This window comes from Felis catus, chromosome C2, assembly GCF_018350175.1.
Source record: "Felis catus isolate Fca126 chromosome C2, F.catus_Fca126_mat1.0, whole genome shotgun sequence".
Taxonomy (NCBI): Eukaryota; Metazoa; Chordata; class Mammalia; order Carnivora; family Felidae; genus Felis; species Felis catus.
In genome coordinates this window covers 70,130,001-70,153,054 of record NC_058376.1, presented here as the reverse complement: position 1 = coordinate 70,153,054, position 23,054 = coordinate 70,130,001, and the positions used below count along the sequence as shown (strand labels likewise).

At 38.7% G+C, this 23,054-nt stretch overlaps 1 protein-coding gene across 3 annotated transcripts in view; it reads right to left on the bottom strand.

Moving 5' to 3' along the window:
- UMPS (uridine monophosphate synthetase) overlaps positions 1 to 23,054 on the bottom strand; it is a 45,631-nt gene that overhangs the window by 17,053 nt on the left and 5,524 nt on the right. For 2 of the 3 annotated variants that reach the window (XM_023260247.2, XM_003991720.6), the window contains exons 2-5: positions 18,895 to 19,048; positions 16,444 to 17,121; positions 14,127 to 14,302; positions 12,377 to 12,491 (exon numbers count right to left, since the gene is read on the bottom strand). In XM_023260247.2, coding sequence (XP_023116015.1) covers positions 12,377 to 12,491; positions 14,127 to 14,302; positions 16,444 to 17,121; positions 18,895 to 19,048 — 1,123 coding nt within the window. Of the gene's footprint in view, positions 1 to 10,989; positions 11,178 to 12,376; positions 12,492 to 14,126; positions 14,303 to 16,443; positions 17,122 to 18,894; positions 19,049 to 23,054 lie in introns of all 3 variants that reach the window. The other variant, XR_006585109.1, reaches the window with a different exon arrangement.

The window sequence follows — 23,054 nt, the reverse complement described above, 5'->3', positions numbered from 1 at the left end:
GGCTTGAACTCACAAACCAAGAGATCATGACCTGAGCTGAAGTCAGACGCTCAACCGACCGAGCCACCCAGGTGCCCCATTACTTCTAATGGACGAGCAAAGACATGGTTTCTGGAAATGGAAACTACTCTTGGTGAAGATGCTGTGAAGACTGTTGCAAGGACAACAAAGGATTCAGAATATTACCTCAACATAGTTGATCAAGCAATGGCAGGGTTTGAAAGGACTGACACCAATTTTTAGTGGTTAAAAATGCTATCAAACAGCACTGCATACTCCAGAGAGCATGCAGAGAGCATTGTTCACGAAAGAGTCCATCAACTTACTTCACTGCTGTCTTATTTTTAAAAATTGCCACAGCTACCCTAATGCTCAACAACCACCACCATCACTCAGCAGCCATCAACATCATGGCAAGACTGCACCAGCAAAAAGACTGCAACTTGCTGAAAGCTCAGATAACGGTTAGCTTTTCAGCAATAAAATATTTTTATTAAAAAAATTTTTTTAATGTTTATTTAGTTTTTAGAGAGAGCATGAGCATGAGAGGGGCAGAGAGAGAGGGAGACACAGAATCTGAAGCAGGCTCCAGGCTCTGAGCTGTCAGCACAGAGCCCGACACGGGGCTTGAACTCACGAACTGTGAAATCATGACCTGAAACGAAGTCGGAGGCTTAACTGACTGAACCACCCAGGCGCTCCTGCAATAAAATATTTTTCGGGGCACCCAGGTGGTTCAGTCAGTTAAGCCTCTGACTTCGGCTCAGGTCATATCTCGTGGTCTGTGAGTTTGAGCCCCGCGTCAGGCTCTGTGCTGACAGCTCAGAGCCTGGAGCCTGTTTCGGATTCTCTCTCTCTGACCCTCCCCCGTTCATGCTCTGTCTCTCTCAAAAATAAACGTTAAAAAAATTAAAAGTATTTTTAAAGTATGTACTTTGTTGTTTTAGACATAAAGCTACCGCACACTTAATACTCTACAGTATAAACACAACTTTTATATGCACTGCGAAACCAAAAGTTTCACTTGGCTTGCTTTATTGGCAATATTTACTTTATTGGCACTATTGCACTGGTTTGGAACTGAAGCCACAATATCTCTGAAGTATTCCTGTGTACAGTATCATGTCATCTGCAACTACTGAGTTTTACTTTCTTTCCTTTTCAATTTAGATGACTTTTATTTTTCTTGCCTAAATGCTATCAGCAGGACTTCCAATGCTATGATGAATTTTTTTTTATTGAGGTATAACTGACATATAACATTAATTTCAGGTGTACAACATTAATGATTTGGTATTTGTATACACTGCCAAGTCATCACATTGACTACCTGACAATTATCACCTTAATTACAAAAATACCTTCGACACCCTTCACCCATTTCACCTACTTCCTACCCCAGCCTCTGGCAACCACTAATCTATTCTTTTTATCTATGAAACTTGTTCTAGTATTATACTCCACATACAAGTGAGATCATATGGTATCTGTCATTCTCTGACTTATTTCATTCCGCATAATGCCCTCAAGGTCCATCCATGTTGTCACAAATGGCAAAATTTCATTATTTTTATGTCATAATATTTCATTGTGTGTATATATATTCCATGGTACACACACACACGTATACATCTCTATTCATCCATTGACCTTAGGTTATTTCCATATCTTGGCTATTATAAAGAGTGCTGCAATGAATATGGGGGTACACATATCATTTTGAGTTAGTGTTTTGTTTTCCTTGGATTAATAGAAGTAGAATTAATGGGTCAGATAGTTTTTTAATTTTTTAAAATTTTTATTTTTTTAATTTATATCCAAGTTTAGTTAGCATATAGTGCAACAATTTCAGGAGTAGATTCCTTAATGTCCCTTATCCTTTTAGCACCACCCCCCCTTCCCACAACCCCTCCACTAACCCTGTTTGTTCTCCATATTTAAGAGTATTTTATGGTTTGTCCCCCTCCCTGTTGTTATATTGTTTTTGTTTCCCTTCCCTTATGTTCATCTGTTTTGTCTCTTAAAGTCCTCATATGAGTGAAGTCATATGATTTTTGTCTTTCTTTAATTTCACTTAGCACAATACCCTCCAGTTCCATCCACGTCATTGCAAATGGCAAGAATTCGTTCTTTTTGATTGCCGAGTAACAATCTATATACACCACATCTTCTTTATCCATTCATCCATCGATGGACATCTGGGCTCTTTCCATACTTTGGCTATTGTTGATAGTGCTGCTATAAACACTGGGGTGCATGTACCCCTTCAAAACAGCACACCTGTATCCCTTGGATAAATACCTACTAGTGCAACTGCTGGGTCATAGGGTAGTTCTATTTTTAATTTTTTGAGGAACCTCCATACTGTTTTCCAGAATGGCTGCACCAGTTTGCATTCCCACGCAGCGCAAAAGAGATCCTCTTTCTCCGCATCCTCACCAATATCTGTTGTTGCCTGAGTTAATGTTAGCCATTCTGATAGGTGTAAGGTGGTATCTCATTGTGGTTTTGATTTGTATTTCTGATGATGAGTGATGTTGAGCATTTTTTCATGTGTCAGTTGGCCATCTGGAGGTCTTCTTTGGAGAAGTGTCTATTCATGTCTTTTGCCCATTTCTTCACTGGATTGTTTATTTTTTGGGTGTTGAGTTTGAGAAGTTCTTTACAGATTTTGGATACTAACCCTTTATCTGATATGTCATTTGCAAATATCTTCTCCCATTCTGTCGGTTGCCTTTTAGTTTTGCTGACTGTTTCCTTCGCTGTGCAGAAGTTTTTTACTTTGATGAGGTCCCAATAGTTCATTTTTGCTTTTGTTTCCCTTGCCTCTGGAGACATGTTGAATAAGAAGTTGCTGCGGCCAAGGTCAAAGAGGTTTCTGCCCGCTTTCTCCTTGAGGATTTTGGTGGCTTCCTGTCTTACATTGAGGTCTTTGATCCATTTTATTTTTGTGTATGGTGTAAGAAAGTGGTCCAGGTTCATTCTTCCACATGTCGTGTCCAGTTTTCCCAGTACCACTTAATAAAGGGACTGTTTTTATTCCATTGAATATTCTCTCCTGCTTTGTCAAAGATTAGTTGGCCATATGTTTGTGGATCCATTTCTGGGTTCTCTATTCTGTCCCACTGATCTCAGTGTCTATTCTTCTGCCAGTACCATACTGTCTTGATGATTACAGCTTTGTAATACAGCTTGAAGTCTGGGATTGTGATGCCTCCTGCTTTGGTTTTCAAGATTGCTTTGGCTATTTGGGGTCTTTTCTGGTTCCATACAAATTTTAGGATTGTTTGTTCTAGCTCTGTGAAGAATGCTGGTGTTATTTTGATAGGTATTGGATTGAATATGTAGATTGCCTTGGGTAGTATTGACATATATTTTTAACTTTTTGTGGAACTTTCACATGGTTTTCCATGTTGGCTATACCAATCTACATACCACCAATAGCAGACAAGGGTTCCCTTTTCTCCACAGCCTTACCAACACTTCTCGTCTTTTTGATAGTAGCCAATCTGACAGGTGTGAGGTGATATCTCACTGTGGTTTTGATTTGCATCTCCCTGATTAGTGATGTTAAGCATCTTTTCATGTTGGCCATCTGTATGTCATCTGTGTAAAATGCCTTTTCAGATCTTCTGCCTATTTTTTAATTGGATTATTTTTTTTTGGCTATTGATGTACATGAGTTTACTGTATGTTTTGGGTGTTAACACTTTATCAGATATATGATTAGCGAATATTTCCTCCCATTTAGTAAGTTGCTTTTTAACTTTGATTTCCTTTGCTGTACAGAATATTTTTAGTTTAATATTGTTCCACTTATTTTTGCTTTTGTTGCTTTTAGTTTTGGTGTCAGACAAATCACTGCCAACACTGATGTCAAGGAGCTTATCACCTATGTTTTCTTCCAGGAGTTTTATGGTTTCAAGCCTTATTTCAAGTCTTTAATCCATTTTGTATTAATATCTGTGTATAGTATAAGACAGTGACACAGTTACATCCTTTTGCCTGTCCAGTTTTCTCAACACCATTTTATTATTTTTTTAATTTTTTAATTTTTGAAAATTTACATCCAAATTAATCAGCATATAGTGAAACAATGTTTTCAGGAGTAGATTCCTTAATTCCCCTTACCCACAACCCCTCCAGTAACACTCAGTTTGTTCTCCATATTTATGAGTCTCGTCTGTTTTGTCCCCCTCCCTGTTTTTATATTATTTTTGCTTCCCTTACGTTCATCTGTTTTGTCTGAAGTCTTCATATGAGTGAAGTCATAGGATTTTTGTTTTTCTCTAATTTCACTTAGCATAATACCCTCCAGTTCCATCCACGTACCACCCACATAGTTGCAAATGGCAAGATTTCATTCTTTTTGATTGCCAAGTAATACTCCATTGTATACATATACCACATCTTCTTTATCCATTCATCCATTGATGGACACTTGGGCTCTTTCCATACTTTGGCTATTGTTGATAGTGCTACTATATAAACATGGGGGTGTATGTGTCCCTTCGAAACAGCACACCTGTATCCCATGGATAAATGCCTAGTGCAATTGCTAGGTCATAGGGTAGTTCTATTCTTAATTTTTTGAGGAACCTCCATACTGTTTTCCAGAGTGGCTGCACCAGCTTGCATTCCCACCAACAATGCAAAAGAGATCCTCTTTCTCTGCATCCTCACCAACATCTGTTTCTCAACACCATTTTATTGAAGAGACTGTCCTTTCCCCATTGTATATTCTTAGCTCCTTTGTCATAAATCAATTGATCATATTTGCACGGGTTTATTTCTGGGCTCTGTTCTGTATTCCACTGATCATTGTATCTGTTTTTAAACCACTACCATACTGTTTTGATTACTATAGCTTCGTAATTATAGTTTGAAATCAGGGAGTGTGAAACCTCTAATTTTGTTCTTTTTTCTCTATCTAGCACCCTGAAAATCACGTGCCAATTCTTTCTGGCCTGCCAAGTTTCAAAAGAGAGATCAGTCACGAGTCTTATAGGTCTCCCTTTATATGTGAGGGCACGTTTACCCCTTGCTGCTTTCAGAATTTTCTCTTTATCCTTGTATTTTGCCAGTTTCACTATGATATGTCGTGCAGAAGATCGATTCAAGTTACGTCTGAAGGGAGTTCTCTGTGCCTCTTGGATTTCAATGCCTTTTTCCTTCCCCAGTTCAGGGAAGTTCTCAGCTATTATTTCTTCAAGTACCCCTTCAGCACCTTTCCCTCTCTCTTCCTCCTCTGGGATACCAATTATGCGTATATTATTTCTTTTTAGTGTATCACTTAGTTCTCTAATTTTCCCCTCATACTCCTGGATTTTTTTCTCTCTCTTTTTCTCAGCTTCCTCTTTTTCCATAACTTTATCTTCTAGTTCACCTATTCTCTCCTCTGCCTCTTCAAGCCGAGCTGTGGTGGTTTCCATTTTGTTATGCATTTCGTTTAAAGCGTTTTTCAGCTCCTCGTGACTGTTCCTTAGTCCCTTGATCTCTGTAGCAAGAGATTCTCTGCTGTCCTGTATACTGTTTTCAAGCCCAGCGATTAATTTTATGACTATTATTCTAAATTCACTTTGTTATATTATTTAAATCCTTTTTGATCAGCTCATTAGCTGTTGTTATTTCCTGGAGATTCTTCTGAGGGGAATTCTTTCGCTTGGTCATTTTGGATAGTCCCTGGCATGGTGAGGACCTGCAGGGCACTTCCCCTGTGCTGTGGTGTATAACTGGAGTGGTGGGCGGGGCCGCAGTCAGACCTGATGTCTGCCCCCAGCCCACCGCTGGGGCCACAGTCAGACTGGTGTGTGCCTTCTCTTCCCCTCTCCTAGGGGCAGGATTCACTGTGGGGTGGTGTGGCCCGTCTGGGCTACTTGCACACTGCCAGGCTTGTGATGCTGGGGATCTGGCGTATTAGCTGGGGTGGGTAGGCAAGGTGCACAGGGGCAGGAGGGGCAGGCTTAGATTGCTTCTCCTTAGGTGATCCTCTTCAGGAGGGGCCCTGTGGCAGCGGGAGGGAGTCAGATCCACTGCCGGAGGTTTGGCTCCGCAGAAGCACAGAGTTGGGTGTTTGCACGGAGCGAGCAATCTCTTTGGGATTTTGGCTGGGGGATGGGCGGGGGAGATGGCGCTGGCGAGCGCCTTTGTTCCCCACCAAACTGAGCTCTGTCGTCCAGGGGCTCAGCAGCTCTCCCTCCCTTTGTATCCAGCCTTCCCACTTTCCGAGCAGAGCTGTTAACTTATGACCTCCCAAACGCTAAGTCGCGCTTGCTGTCAGAACACTGTCCGTCAGGCCCCTCTGCCAGACTCGGGGGCTCTGCTTGGCCGGCGAGCCGCCCCTCCGCCCCGGCTCCCTCCCGCCAGTCCGTGGAGCGCGCACGGCCTCGCCGCCCTTCCTACCCTCTTCCGTGGGCCTCTCGTCTGCGTTTGGCTCCGGCGACTCCGTTCTGCTAATCCTCTGGCGGTTTTCTGGGTTATTTAGGCAGGTGTAGGTGGAATCTAAGTGATCAGCAGGACGCGCGGTGAGCCCAGCGTCCTCCTAAGCCGCCATCTTGCCGCTTCTGTTCTTTTTTCTCTAGATTGCTTTGGCTATTTGGGATCTTTTTTGATTCTACACAAGTACTAGGGTAGTTTATTTTACTTCAGTGAAAAATCTCACTGGAATTTTGATAGGGAGTGCACTGAATCTGTTGATATATTTTTAGTAGTATGGACATTTTAACAATATTCTTTCAATCCATGAACATGAGTATCTTTCCATTTATTCGTATCTTCTTCAATTCTTTCATCAATGTCTTACATTTTTCAGTATACAGGCCTTCAACTTCTTTGGTTAAATTTATTCCTAGGTATTTTCTTTTCAGTGCCATTGTAAATGCGATGGTCTTAATTTCCCTTTCTGACAGTAGGATATTAAGTGCAGAGAATGCAAGATTTTTGTATCCTGCAACTTGACTGAATTCGTTTATTAGTTCTAACCTGTTTTTGGTGGTCTTTCAGGGTTTTCAATATAATAATATCATAATCTGCAAATAGTGACTGACAGCTTCACATCTTCATTTCCAATGTGGATGACTTTTGTTTCTTTTTTCTGACTAATTTCTGTGGCTAGGACTTCTATCTAGTACTATGTCGAATAAGAGTGGTAAGAGTGGGCATCCAAGTCTTGTTCCTGATTTAAGAGGACAAGTTTTTATCTTTCCACTGCTGAATACAATGTTAGCTGTAGGCCTGTCATCCATGGCCTTTATTATGTTGAGGTATGTTCCCTCTATAGCCACCTTAGGCCTTTATCATAAATGGATACTGAATTTTGTCAAATGCTCTTTCTGCATGTGTTGAGATCATATGATTTTTACCCTTCATTTTGTTAATGTAGTATATCACACTGATTTGCAGAAGCTGAACCATCCCTGTATCCTTAGAATTCCAGCTGACCATGGTGCATAATCCATTTAAGATATCACTGAATTCAGTTTGCTCTTTTGTCGAGGATTTTTGCATCTATGTTCATCAGGAATATATTGGCTTTTAATTTTCTGTTCTTGTGGCATTCTTATCTGGTTTTGGTGTTTAAGACTTATTATGTGGCCTACCATGTGATCTACCCTGAAGAATGTTCCATGTGCACTTGAGAAAAACCTCTATTCTATTGCTTTTGGACAGAATGTTCTGTATATATCTGTTAAGTCCATCTCATCTAATGTGTTGTTTTAAGCTGATGTTCCTTTACTGGTTTTCTGTTTGGATGGTCTATCTACTGATGTGAGATATTAAAATTCCCTACTATTCTTGTATTACTATTTCTCCCTCTAGGCCTATTGATATTTATATCTTTAGGTGCTCCTATGCCAGATGCAAAAAGATTTACAAATGTTACATCCTCTCGTTGGAATGACTCCTTTATCATGTAATACCTTAGTCTGTCTCTCATTAGTCATTGTTTGAAAGTCTATTTGGTCTGATAAGGGTCTATTTCTTTTGGTTTCCATTTGCATGGAATATCTTCCCCATCTCTTTATTTTCAGTCTATGTATGAAGTGAGTTCTTATACTTTGCTTCTACCTGAATGGAGTCTTTTATAGCCAGCACATGGATAGGTCTGGTTTTTAAAATCCATTCAGCCACTCTGTCTTTTGACTGGAAAATTTAGTCCATTTAAAGTAATTATTGTTAAGGGGAGCCTTGGTGGTTCAGTCAGTTGAGCATCCAACTCTTGATTTTGGCTCAGGTCACAATCCCAGAGTCGTGGGATCGAGCCCTGCATAAGGCTCTGTGCAGAGCATGTATTCTCTCTTCCTCTCCCCCACACTCTAATACATACATACATAAAATAATTCTTGTTAGGTATATACTTTTTGCCATTTTTTTAAATTGTTTTCTGGCTGCTCTCTGTTCTTCTCTTCCTCTCTTTGTAATTTGATGACTTTCTTAAGTGGTATGCTTGGATTTCTTTATCCTGTGCATCTAATTAAGGATGTGTTTTGTTGTTACAATAAGGCTTACATTTAACAACTTACATCTATTTTAAAAAATTATGTTTGACAGCATTCTAAAGCTCTACATTTTTTTGGGGTGCCTGGGTGGCTCAGTCAGTTGAATGTCTGACTCCGGATTTTGGCTCAGGTCATGATCTCACAGTTTGTAAGTTCAAGCCCCACATCAGGCTCTGCCCTAACAGTGTGGAACCTGCTTGGGATTCTCTCTTTTTCCCTCTCTCTGCCCCTCCCCCGCTTGTGCTCTCTCTCAAAATAAACTCAAAAATAATAATAAAGCTCTACATTTTTATCCCCCCTTTTACATTTTCAATATCACATTTTATCTTATAATTGTAACTACAAGAATTAAAGGATTTTTTTTATTACTTTTGTCTTTTAACTTAAAAGGGATTAATCTAGGGGCACCTGGGTAGCTCAGTCGGTTAAGCATCTGACTCCTGATTTTGGCTCAGGTCACAATCTCACAGTTTGTGAGTTCAAGCCCTGCATTGGGCTCTGTACTGTGTCAGCATGGAGACTGCTTGGAATTCTCTCTTACCCCTACCCCACTCATGCTCACTATCGCTCTCAAAATAAATAATTCCTTTTAATAAGTTCATTTAATCTACTTCTATTTGCCTTTCCAGGGAGATTTATTCTTTCATATGTTTTCTTGTTACCAATTAGCATCCTTTTATTCAGCTTAAAAAAACCCCATTAATAATTTCTTATAAGGCTGGTTTAGGGATGATGAACTTCTCCGTTAGCTTTTGCTGTTGTGGAAAACTCTCTTATACTTCAATTCCAAACTTTGCTGAGGAGAGTTCTTTGTTGGAAGATTTTTTTTCTTCAAGCACTTTGAATCTATCTCACCACTCTTCTGGCCTGCAGTTTCTGCTGAAAAATCTACAGATAATCTTTAATCTTATAGTTGTTTTGCTCTTGCTGCTTTTAAGAGTCCTCCTGGTCTTTAACTTTTTTTTTTTACTTTTTTCCTCCAAGTTTTTATTTAAATTCCAATTTAAAATCAAATATATATAGTGAATCCGAGTAAATAAGGGGAATGCCTTGGCAGATGTAAAAATCAGGACACCAGGTATGTGTAAAAACTCCCTTCTGGAAGATACTGGTACTGTGGAGTGTGCTCGGGGGAAGAGCATGAAGATGGCGCTCACCAGTCTCTGTCCCCGACAAGTGTTGTAGTAGGCTCTCAAACGTATGTGTTAAATTAGGTGCCTGCCCCCTAGGGCAGCAACGTTAACAGTAGCAAATAAGCCTTTTTTAAAGTCTGGGCACCATCAACTATCTCTGAGCCCTTTAAGAGACATTTCTAAGATTACTAAAGTAGGCTTCACCCCCAGTGCAGACCCTGAACTGAAGACTGAGATCAAAACCTGAACTGAGATGAAGAGTTGGACGCTTAACCGACTAAGCCACCCACTAGCCTTATGGATATAAGCCCTGTTGGTTTACAAAACTGTGTCTCTTGGGTATAGGTCTTAAAAGTTGGCAGTACCTGATGTGCAATTCAACTCCTTCACTCCTCAGGGAGATGCTCCAAGTTTTGACTTCCCTCCTAAGTTTGCTTTATGGTGAGACTGAGTCCCAACATCTTCTACCCACTTTGATGTGGTTTTCTTCTCATTTGCCAGATACACAGTTCTTGCTCAGCCAGACGTTAGGATTTTTTTCAGAGTAAAACGTTCCATGCGCAGCTGTAGACTCCGTGTGTTCGTGGGAGAAGAGGAGTTCAGGATCTTCCTACATCACCATCTTGAACCAGAGTCCCACATTTTTCTTTTTAAATTTTGTTGTTCTTGAACTCTTCTGCTAAATGGCTTATCTTTCAAATCCAAGATGCTTTAACTGTTCCTAAAAGCCTAGATCCTTTTTAGTCAAAGAATTAGGGCGGCTTATAATGAACATTAACAGTTGACAAGCATAGCACTGTGTGAAGTGCATTCTATACATCACTATCTCACGTAAGCCTCTCAACTGTAAGAGGTCAACGCTGTTATTATTCCCATTTTACACTTGACAATGAGACCGGAAGAAGTGAAGTGACTTGTCCAAATATACATGGCTGCTAAATGGAAGGGCCAGAAACCCAAATCTGACTCAAAACATTTAGTGCAAAATTAAAATGTCAAAGTTGTCCAGCACTAAGGCAGCTGTCGCAAACTTGGGTGAGTCATTCTGCTGCAGCCTGCTCTGTGGCAAATACAATCTGGAAAACCCCCAATACTTGTTAACCCCACGGATTCAGCCACCATTCATTCACTTACCTGAATTTTCATTAGCCTATGAGTTTCTTCCTGGTTAACTTTCTATAATGTTTTCTGCTTAAAGTACACAATTAAAAACAAACCACCAAACCCCCAAAAGGTGGTACCTTCCTTAAGTATGGTGGTATTATATAAAATAATTAACCTTGAAGGACCTAACGGGAATCCACTAGTCCTAGTATGTCGGGGTTTAAAAAGAAAACCAAGGTTTACCAAACTCATACCTTCAGTCATCACGTTCTCATATTATCGTCTCAGTCACACCAACCCTTTCAACTGTTCTTATACAGCATATTGTTCACTCCTTCAACATTTATACGATTATTTACAGACCATTTATGAAGCACAGGAGCATTGTGCTGGAGGATATGCAATCTTGAGAAAAAGTTCTCATCCTCAAGGAGTTTTTAGCCTAGAAGAATATTCCAGAAATACTCCACATGTGCAAAAATATATACAAGAATGTTCACTGTTTGTATAACAGTCCAAATCTATCAACAGGGGAAATGGTTAAACAATTTTAGCCCAGTTATAACTAGGAAACACTATGTAGTTGTTAAAAGGTTAACTCTGGATGTAAAAATGTAATATAGCACATATACAGAAAACATTCTCCTAAACTTTACCTGCATATGTGAGTATATACAAAGCCAAAGGTTTCGAAGGATACATAACACACAAATTGGAGGGGAAAGCTAGACTGGGGAATGCAGGGTGCAATGGAAAGATGAGCATGATATATACAAGAATGACTAATACAAAACCTACTTTGCTCACAATATTTTCACAGGTACCTTTTGAACACCTGACAAATTGCACTGAGGGGAGACAAGCACAGCTGTTGTCATTTTAAATAGTTTTGCTAACTAAGAAGAACCCTACTGTATTTCATAGTTTCCAACTCCAACTTCTTAAGCCTAACCCATAAAGAAGGAAAGAGAGAGAAAACGGGATAGAATGAACTCCCCTACCTGTGATAAGCAATCTTTCTTGGACAAAAATCAATTCGGGAAAAATGTTTCTAGGTCATCATTTCTTCCCCATTCAAAACCAAAGCCATTTTACTGAGTCCCACAGGACATTTAAAAATGCATATTTTTATAACCCAGATCACTCCCTTCACTACAGACTGTGTTTGTCCTGTTTTTCCACTATAACTACTTTTCTCAGACTGCTAAAAGTGTTTTATGTTTGGGAGACGTGAAAGAACCATCTATCTCCACACTCAGAAGGCACAATACGCATTAACATGTCAACAGTTCTGCAAGGTCCTCTAACAAAGAAATAAATGTTGGATTTTGTTAGCTTAGAGCATTCTTCCTTGATCATAGAATACCTTTTATGGCAGCATATTCAGAACATTAGTTGGGATAGACTAAACTAAAATGATCAGTTTCTAAGCATATTTCAACAAAAAGTTAACTCTAAACTTTCACCCTAAAATTAGCCTGCAAGTTATTTTGCACATCTAGGTCAGGATTACCAAGCCAAAGGGCTCATTCGTTACTGTTCTGGGCTAACAAGCTTTCTCTTCAGTAACTTTGTAATAACAAAATTTTATTGTGGGTAAAGAAGCATTTTGGAAAAACCATGACCAATAAACAGATTTACCTCCTGCTTCTAACTGAACTCCTGGAGTCAAGTGAAGAAATTCTGGTTTCATGCTTACTCGGGAGCCAGAGATAAAACCAACCACAAACTCAGAATGCTCTTCAGCCATTTTAACCTATAAGGAACGTAATATACATTACAAGAAAGTAGTTAATTACACAGAGTAACAGCTCTACAAGTAAAAACTTGATTCTATTAATAAGAAACTTCTACTTTATATGTCTTATCTCACCTCATATTAAACTCATTATATCTAAAACAAGTAACTTATGACTCTATATATTTTATCTAATAAGACCCTGAGATAACCCTTTCTCCCAATTAATCATACCTTAAAAACATTACAGAATCCTATACCATGTGCATCTAAAATTGAGATGCTGCATGATCATGCTTGAGAACCCACCTACTTCTAAAAAGGGTATGTGGAAAGTACTCTAGAATACATTTATGATGATACGAAACCAAACTGAAGACTAATTCCTACCCACACAGGGTACTACTCCATATCCAGATACCTATCATATTGTCAAGGGCTAAAGAAATCTCATCTACGTTTGCCAATAACTGATCTCCACAATTTCTATAGCATTTCCTCACATTTATAGAAGGCTCTTCCATGAGGCTCATACTGTTCCATTCGTGCCACCAAGTATTCTCACCCAACAAGCCATGTCTTGTACTTGAGGCAGACCCAGAACCCCAGTGCCAAATATTAGAACTGATTCATGGACCCTCCGCTATGAGATCTGGGAAATCACATTTATGTTCAATATAGGGGTGAAGTTAAAACCTGGCCCGAGGGCCATGTGATTTCTTCAGAGTTCCAGTCTTTGAAATAATATAATAAATTCCCGCTTAAAAATTAACATTTTACTAAAATTTTATTACTTTTAAAAGTAATAGTCTTTAACATATCTATAAAGGAAGCTTGTTTTTTTTAATGATTACTTATTTTTTGAGAGAGAGAGAGAGATGGAGCACAAGCAGGGAGAAACAGAGAGAGAGGGACATGCAGAATCTGAAGCAGGCTCCAGGCTCTAAGCTGTCAGCACAGAGCCTGACGCGGGACTCGAACTCAAGGAATGGGAGATCATGCTCTGAGCCAAAGCCAGACACTTAACTGACTGAGCTACCCAGGTGCCCCTGTAAAGAAACTTTTTAACTAAATAATTATCCATTCAATTTCATTCTGGTGTGTAGGTGTAGGGGTTGGGTATTAACATGTAGTGTTATAAGAACTTTCAAAAATGGGGTAGTTACTGGAGTAAACAGTATGTCTGAACTCTAATTTACAGCTTTCCCACCCAAAACCAATCAATAGCAAAGCCTGAAAAAGATAAAAGTACTTCATCTGGGCTGCTGTCGTGAGAATGTGCATCCCTGTGGGACTTAGGGGATTCTGAGAAACTGCAAGTCTGGCAAGAAGCCCTTCAACTTCAACTCATGGCAAAATGAAAGAAAAAAAAACCAACTGTATCTTAAAGACCAAGTAAGAATAGGTAGATATTTAACCAAATATTTATATTTCAGTGTTTATATCTCTTAAGTGTCCACTACAAGATAGAAAATGCTATTATCAGGAAACTCTAGCCACCTAGCATTACTGTCACCCTAACAACACTTGATTTTTTTTTTTTTTTAATTTGGCAGAGGTTCCATAAATCTTAAATGTCAGATGTCTTCTTCCCCTGTAACTTCTAGCACAACAGCCTGGGCCCCCTGTCACCCCAGCCATTTTGTCACTTACCGCTGCTGTTGTGTAGTTGCCTGTAGCCAAGGAGCCAGCAGAGCTCATTTCTGCAATGAGCAGGCACCCCCGGTGCAAAGGCAGGCCTACTTCTCTCAGGCCTCTCACGACCCCCGAACCAGGCACCACGTGAGCATTGACCAGATCTGCCCAAGAAGCTATTTTAAAGATACCACCTAAGAAGGTAAAAAAAAAAAAAAAGAAAAAAAGTAAGTTTTCAAATAAAAACCACTTATTGCCCAACCAACTACAGTAAGAAATAATCTCAAAGTAACATGCTAATGTCATAGTGAAGCACTTCAAAAATTTTAGTGCTCATCAGTGGACCTATGGTTCCATCTATGAAAAACTATTCACCTGGTAGCTGGCTAAAAGATCGTAATGAGAAAAATATCTTACAATTTCTGCACTTAGTTTATCAATAACACTGATTAAGACTGGTTTTCCTTGCAGGCTGACTTCTGACCACCAATAAAACCTATGTAATTAGAAATGGGACTCCAGGGGCACCTGGGCAGCTCAGACAGTTAAGCGTCCAATGCGTGATTTTGGCTCAGGTCATGATCTCATGGTTCGTGAGATAGACCCCTGCGTTGAGCTCAGTGCTGGCAGAGCAGACCCTGCCTAGGATTGTTTGCCCCTCCCCCACTCGCGCTCTCTCTCTCTCTCTCTCTCTCTCTCTCTCTCTCTCTCTCTCATTCACACACCCACACTAAATAAACTTAAAAAGAAAAAAGAAATGGGACTCCAGTGAAGATGGGCATTTAAGGCCAAAGATACCAACATTCTGAAATTCCCCTGAAGATGACAAATTTTCATTCTGCAGGAATCTCTCAGCAACTTTACTATCTCTCAAAAGTTCTACTTGTTCCTTAGGTCTCTTAATTTCAGCAGGCAATTGTATTCATTTTAAAAACTGACAGCAATACCCCTAATTGATTTCTGAAAAAACAGTATGTAAACGTGTAGTTTGTATAACTCTTACATTAGTCAAAACTAAGCAATGTGAGGATAGAATATCTTTTTTTTTTTTTTAATCTATTTCACGCCTGTACGAGAGAGAGAGCAAGAGAGAGAGCGCAAGCGAGCATGTGCACACAAGCGCACAAGTGGGGAGGGGTTAAGAGGGAGAGTAAGAATCCCAAGCAGGCTCCACACTGTCAGCAGAGAGCCCGATGTGTGGCTCAACCACAAATACTGAGCTCATGACCTGAGGTGAAATCAACAGTCAGACACTTAACCCACTGAGCCACCCAGGCACCCTTTTAAATTTTTTCAATGTTTATTATTTTTGAGAGAGACACACTGAGTGTGAGTGGGGAAGGGGCAGAGAGAGAGGGAGACACAGAATCCAAAGCAGGCTCCAGGCTCTGAGCTGTCAGCACACAGTCCGATGCAGGGCTCAAACCCACGAACCGGGAGATCATAACCTGAGCTGAGGTCGGACACTTGGACGCTAAACCGACTGGGCCACCCAGGCGCCCCAGTAGAACACCTTAAAGCACAGGAAGAAAGTCATACATAAATCTATCCTGAAGAAACAGCTTAAGCACATACATGTTATTACTTTAAGAAAAACTGTTATCTCCAAAGATGCTGATAAGCATTAACCTTTTAATAGACATTTTATGCTATTATTTAAGCAAAAAAAAGCTGTCCTATACAATGACAGAAACTTGCATAAAATAATGGGTAGAAATAGTTTTTCTTTCTCAACCAATATACCTGGCTTTGAGTTCTATTTAACAACCAAAAAAGCACACCAACAGATCTTGTTTTGGCCAAAGGCAAATGTTAAAACTTTACACTTCTATTTCATTGTTTCCTATACCTGCAATTTTCATTTTTCAAATATTTAGAACTAGGTGTGTTCTGCCAGGGCCAACATCTGTCATTTTTGTCTGCCTAGGACCTGCAGCCCCTTCTTCTGGCATCAGCACACCCATCTTCTATGGGGAAACTACCTTTGACCACACTTTGGTTCAAAAAATTTATAGTTAACAACCTCACATCACCAGAAGTGGGGCATATATTACCAAGCTAATAAAGGTATTCTATAACCCAGGCCTGAGTGATTACTTTGGGGTAGGAATGAGGAGTGTTGTCTACCTGAGAAAGAAGTCAAGAGAGAAGAAAGCAGAGCTAAAAAATGGCAAGAAGGCAAGTCCAAAGACTTGCACTTGAGCTCCTAGATGTAACCACGCTTGACAGACCGTTCTATGGCCAGACTCTGTGATGTGAGCCAGTGCATTTCCTTTAGTTCTTCAGACAGTTGGAGCTAAATTTGTATTTTTGTAGATTCCTAAATAGTACTTACCTTCATACTGTTTTTTTACTGTATTTCCTATATCTGCAAACTTCCGGTCTTCAAATATTAAGAACTCGTGGCGTTTTGCCAGAGTTGTTAACTCCTTCATCACATCCAGAGTAAAATCATTCAAAATATCTACATGAGTCTTGAGCATGCAGATGCTGGGTCCTAAAGCATCAGCTAGCTGCAACAGCTCTCTAGACTCTGAAATATCTGCAGACAGACACAGATTAGTCTCTTTCTTTTGCATAAGCTTGAGAAGCTTCGCTGCAACTGGGTGGACCCTGGGCAGCTCTGCACGTGCACCAAAGCTGAGTTCTCCGGGAGCGGGAGCTTTGTTTACAGAACAGAGAGAACCATTATGACTAGCTGCTACAAAAACATTCTCCTGAATAAATCTCTTCACTCTCTCCACCATCTCAGCATCAATTTTTTTCTGTCGCTCGAGAATCTCCAGCATTTTGGACAATGTACACACTGAGTGAAGATGGATCCCATGTGCCTGCAACTTGTCTTTGCCTCCTTGCTCTCTGTCCAGCAGCACTATGGCATCGGTGACCTTCAAACCCTCCTTCTGAAGAACCTCAACAGTTTCCAGAACACTAGATCCACTGGTAACGACATCTTCAATGATCAAACAGGTTTCTCCTGGATTAACAGCCCCTTCTACAAGACGCTTAGTACCTAGGAAAAAAAAAACAATTATTTCAATTTAAAATTATATATTTCAGCCAACTCAAGACGTATCTTACATAAATTTGGCATGTATTTATGAAGAGGTGGATGATCTAAATCTTATTTTCCGATAACCTACTTCAGAGCTACTTTAACTTTATTCCTGACAAACCTTCAATGAGCCATGACACCATTTTGTTCAGTGTCCCTGTATCTGAAAATTGCCAAAGTTACATATATAGAATATTTTCAGTAAAACTAGCAAATTACTTTATAGTGTAAATAGAACACCACTTAACATGTTCATGATCAAAATTTCAAATATGGGGTTTCTTAATGCAAGATAACCTACCTAGACCAAGAAGTTATGAAACAATAACCCAGTACCATCAATGAAATCATTCCTTTTTCTTCCATCAACAAACAAGTTCATTACTCAAGATCAACTAACTAGCCTTTTGGGAAATAAATTCAGGAAAAAAAATATTCAGCAACCATTTAGATCACTACAACTTTACGAATATACAATGCAATGTGAGTGAATGTACTTCCCCACTCCAACCCCTACTATAGACTACTTTCAGATAATCTACAAAATGTTAAGTATCTAAGGCTACAGACTTTATAGACTCATTTTATAGTTTCTACTACCAAATTTGTCTTACTTTGAAACCTAAGAATTGGTGAGCAATTTGCCCAATGTTTGAGCTTTATCACAGGTACCGTCCTTGCCCTTCCCCATTCCTTTCCTCCCCTTGAAAGAGCAAGTTGAACTGAATCAGCTTAGACTAGTACATAAGCCTATGATACTTATATACATATTTAACAATTGCTGATCTTATTCTAAGAAATATTTTTAAAAACATAATAAAGACAAACAACAGTTTCCTAATGGGCAGGACTCAAACAGACAGGCTTTTTTAAATGGAGAATTTCAAACAATACTAGAAAAAAAGTATAACAAACACCCATAAATACTTCGCCACTTAACTCATGGTCAATCTTGTTTCAGCTACATCCCCACCCCCCCTTCCCTCCCTCCACAATTTTTAGAAGCAAACTCCAGATATCACATGATTTTCATCATAAAAAATTTTAAAACGCAGCTTGTAAAAGGTAAGGACTCTATTAAAGACACTATCACACCAACATAAAACAAAAAGACCTATTAATTCCTTAATGTCATCAAATAAGAAAAAATATGAAGTCAGTTCCAATATTTTTAGATTGATTTATTTTCTTTGGTAATCTCTATACCCAACATGGGGCTCAAACTCAAGACCCCAAGATCAGGAGTCTCATGCTCTCCCAAATGAGCCAGCCAGGCATCCCTAGATTGTTTTGTTTTTAAAGCAAGCTCATATGTATAAAACACACACCTGATAACCTCCTGCCAAGGACTCATGAAAAAAATATCTTCATTTAGAGAATTTTATGTGGCATTTCTCTTTATGCAGTTTAAATTATAAACAAACATATTAGGAAAGTACAATCTCTTAGAACATTCTGCTGGTAAGGGAAGGACTGGTTAAAAATGTTGGGTTTTATACATGTGGGGCAAAACAAGCATTTTTTTTTTAATTGTTAAGTCAATACAAAACATTTCACCCCTAGAATCTAAAGGAAAGGAAGGTGATTTACAGTAATAGTTAACCAATTCTAAAGGACCTTCATATGAAGAATATTCAAGGTGACTTTGGTAAAACATCAGTGCCCAGAAGATGAAAAAATTCTATTATCAGGTTACATATCAACTTAAAGTTTATACTACTTTTATTTTACCATAATCCTTTGATTCTTTCCTTCTAATAAGCATTGGAATTTGGTTGGTTGAACAGATAACTGTAGCCAATGGTAAAGCTGTATAAGGTACTCCACACACAGTGTCAAAATTGATTCCCGCATTTTGGGCAGTTTGGAATAAAATTTCTGCAACCTGTAAGAAAATGAACACATAAACTATATATTATTGTTATCTTGAATAGTATATAAATCATGTTAACAGAACATTAAAGACAGTAATAACCCCATAGGGGATATCCTCAAACTTGATCAGAAAAATATGTATGCCTTTTTGTTAAATGGTACCCTTTCTATAAATCCCAGTTTACAAATATGAAAACACAAGAATGAACCCGCTTGTCTAGACGACTCAGGGTCTACTCTGAGGGCAACATGGTATGTGTTAGGGAAGGCTATGATGTTGACCCCAAAGACCAAGAAGGGTTCCCAGTCCTCCCAGTTTCCCTTAGTAATCCATTATGAGTTGATTATCTAAACCTTTCTATAACCTGCTAGCTACATTTTCTGCCTGAAAGAAGTCTTCAGTGAAAAGTTTCATAAAAGAAATTAAGAGAACAATACTGTTTAATTTGCATCAAAAAGAATCAAATACCCAGGAATAAATTTAACCAAGATCAAAGACCTGTAAACTGAAAACTGTAAGACAGTGGTGCAAGAAAGTGAAGACAGAAATAAATGCAATAGTATTCCTTACTTATGAATTGTCAATGTCCATACTACCCAAAGCAGATATAATGCAATCCCTATTAAAATTCCAATGGCATTTTTTATAGAAATAGAATGATACTAAAATGTGAATGGAACCCCAAAAGCACCAAACAATCAAAGCAATCTTAAGAAAGATGAAGCTGAAAACATCATACTCCCTGACTTCAGACTATACTACAAAGCTGCTGGGGTAATAAAGAATGTGGTACTGGCATAAAAACAGACACATAGATCAATGGAACAGAACAGAGCCCAGAAATAAATGTGGTCAATTAATTTATGGCAAAGGAGCCAAGAATATACAATGGGAAAAGGACAATCTCTTCAAAAAATGGTGTCGGGAAAGCTGGACAGCCACACGCAAAAGAATGAAACTGGACCACTATCTTACACCATACACAAAAATAACACAAAATGGATTAGACTTGAATGTAAGACCTGAAACCATAAAAACTCCTAGAAAAAAATGGGCAGTAAGTTCCCTGACATAGGTCTTGGCAATGATTTTTTGGATTTGACACCAAAAGCAAAGGCAACAAAAGCAAAAGTAAACAAGTGGGACTACATCTAACTAAAAAGCTTCTGCACAGCAAAGGAAACCACCAACAAAATGAAGAACCTACTAGATGGGAGAAAGTATTTGCAGATCATTTATCTGCTATGGGGCTAATATCCAAAATATATAAAGAACTCACATACCTCAATAGCAAAAAACAATCAATCCAATTAAAACACGGGCAGAGGACTCAAACACACTTCTCTCTAGAGAACACAAATGGCCAACTCACACATGAAAAGATGCTCAACATTACTAAGCCACAAGGAAACGCAAATCCAAACCACAGTGAGGTACACTTCACACCTGTTAGAATGGCTTGTCACCAAAAGGACAAGAATAAAAAGTGTCAGCAAGGATGTGAAGAAAAGGGAACCCTTGTGTCCTGGTGGTGGGAACATAAACTGGTACAAACACTATGGAAAACAATATGGACATTCCTCAAAAAATTAAAAATAGAACTACCATATGATCTAGCAATTTCACTTTGGAAATTTATTTATTAAAAAAAAAAAACAAAACGCTAATTTGAAAAGATATATGAATCCTTATATTTACAGCAGCATTATTTACAATAGCCAAGATATGGAAGCAGCCCAAGTGTCCATCAATAGATGAATGGATAAAGAAGATTTGGTATACACATGGAATATTACTCAGACATAAAAAAAGAATAAAATCTTGCCATTCATGATAATACAGATGGACCTAGAAGGTATGATGCTAAATGAAGTCAAAGACAAATACCATAGGATTTCACTTATATGTGGAATGTAAAAAATAAAAGAACAAAAAAGCAGAAACAGACCCACAAAAACAGAGAAGGAACTGGTTGTTGCCAGAGGGGAGGAGGGCGGAGAGATGAGCAAAGTGGGGGGGGGGGGGTGGGAAATACAGGTTTCCAGTTATGGACTGAAATAAATTATGGGAATTAAAGGTACAGGTAGGGAACAGTGACAGATGGTAGCTACACTTGTGGTGAGCACAGCAGAAAGTAGAGTTGTTCAATCACTGTGGTGTACACCTGAAATTATAGTTGTGTGACAACTATATTTCAATTAAAAAAAAAAAAGAAAAGAAAAAGACTCATAAATATAGATAACTGGTGGTTACCAGAGCAGAGTGGGGTGGGGTGGGGGGGGGGTAGGAGAAATAGCTGAAGGGAATTGAGGGTTTAAAATAAATGTCACTGGGAAGAAAAGTACAGCACAGAGAATATAATGAATAATATCATAAGAACTTTGTGCAGTGACAGATGGTAACTACACTTACTGTGGTGTACATTTCACAATGCATATAACTGTCAAATCACTATGCTGTATACCCGAAACTAATATGTCAACCATACTTCAACTAAAAATTTTTAAAAAAGGAAAAAAACCTAAGGACTCCACCAAAAAAACTATTAGAATAAGTGAATTCAGTAAAGTTGAAGGATACAAAAGCAATATATAGATAGCTGTGGTGTTTCTATACACAAGAGAAATCAAGAAAACAATCCCACTTACAATCGCATCAAAAAGAATTAAATACCTAGGAATAAATTTAACCAAGAAGGTGAAAGGTGTACACTGAAAACTGTAAGACTCTGATGAAAAGAAATTGAAGATGACACAAATAAATGAAAAGATATATTATGTTCATGGATTAGCAATATTAATTCTTGCTAAAAGGTCCATACTCCTCAAAGGGAACTGTAGATTCAGTGAAATCGCTACCAAAATCCCAACAGCATTTTTCACAGAACTAGAATAAATAATCCTAAAATATGTATGGAACCACAAAAGACTCCCACATAGCCAGAGAAATCTTGAGAAAGGAGAACAAAGCTAGAGACATCACAATCCCAGACTTCAAACTATCCTACAAAGCTAAAGTAACCAAAACAGTAAGGTACTGGCCCAAAAGTGGATACACAGATCAGTGGAACTGAGAGCCTGGAAATAAACCCACTCATATATGATCAATTAATCTACAACAAAGGAGGAATAAATTATTCTACAACAAAGGAGGAAAGAAGAGACAGTCTCTTCAATATATGCTGTTGGGAAAACTGGACAGCTACAGGCAAAAGAACTAAACTAGACTGCTTTCTCACACCATACATAAACTCAAAATGAATTAAAGACCTAAATGTAAGACCTGAAACCATAAAACTCCTAAAACAAAACAGTGGCAATAAGCTCTTGGACAACAGTTTTAGCAATGTCTTTTTTTTTTTTTTTTTTTTTAAGATTTTAAGCAATTTGTACACCCAACATGCGGCTCAAACTCAAGATCAAGAGTCACATGCTCTATGGAATGAGCAAGCCAGGACCCCACTCCTTTTTTTCTTTTTAAAGATTTAATTTTTATGCAATATTTTTTTGATCTGTCTCTTCAGGCAAAGGCAACAAAAACAAAAATAAACAATTGGGAATACATCAAAATAAAAAGCTTTTTGCACAGCAAATAAAACCATCAACAAAGCAAAAAGGAAACCTACTGATCAGAGAGGATAACTGCAAATGATATATCCAATAAAGGGTTAATATCCAAACTGTATAAAGAACTCCTATAACACAACACCAACAAAACAAACAATCCAATTAGAAAATGGGCAGGGGACCCAAATACACCTTTCTTCAAGGAAGACATACAGATGGCTGATAGGCCAAGTGAAAAGATCCTCAACATCATTAATCAAGGAAATACAAATCAAAACCACAATGAGAAGATCACCTCACACCTGTCAGAATGCCTCTATCAAAGAGACAAAAAACAGCAGCTGGAGACAATGGGGAGAAAAAGGGAACCCTCGTGCAATGTCGTGCAATGCTGTGCAATGCAATGTTGGTAGGAATGTAAACTGCGGCAACCACTCGGAAAACAGTAT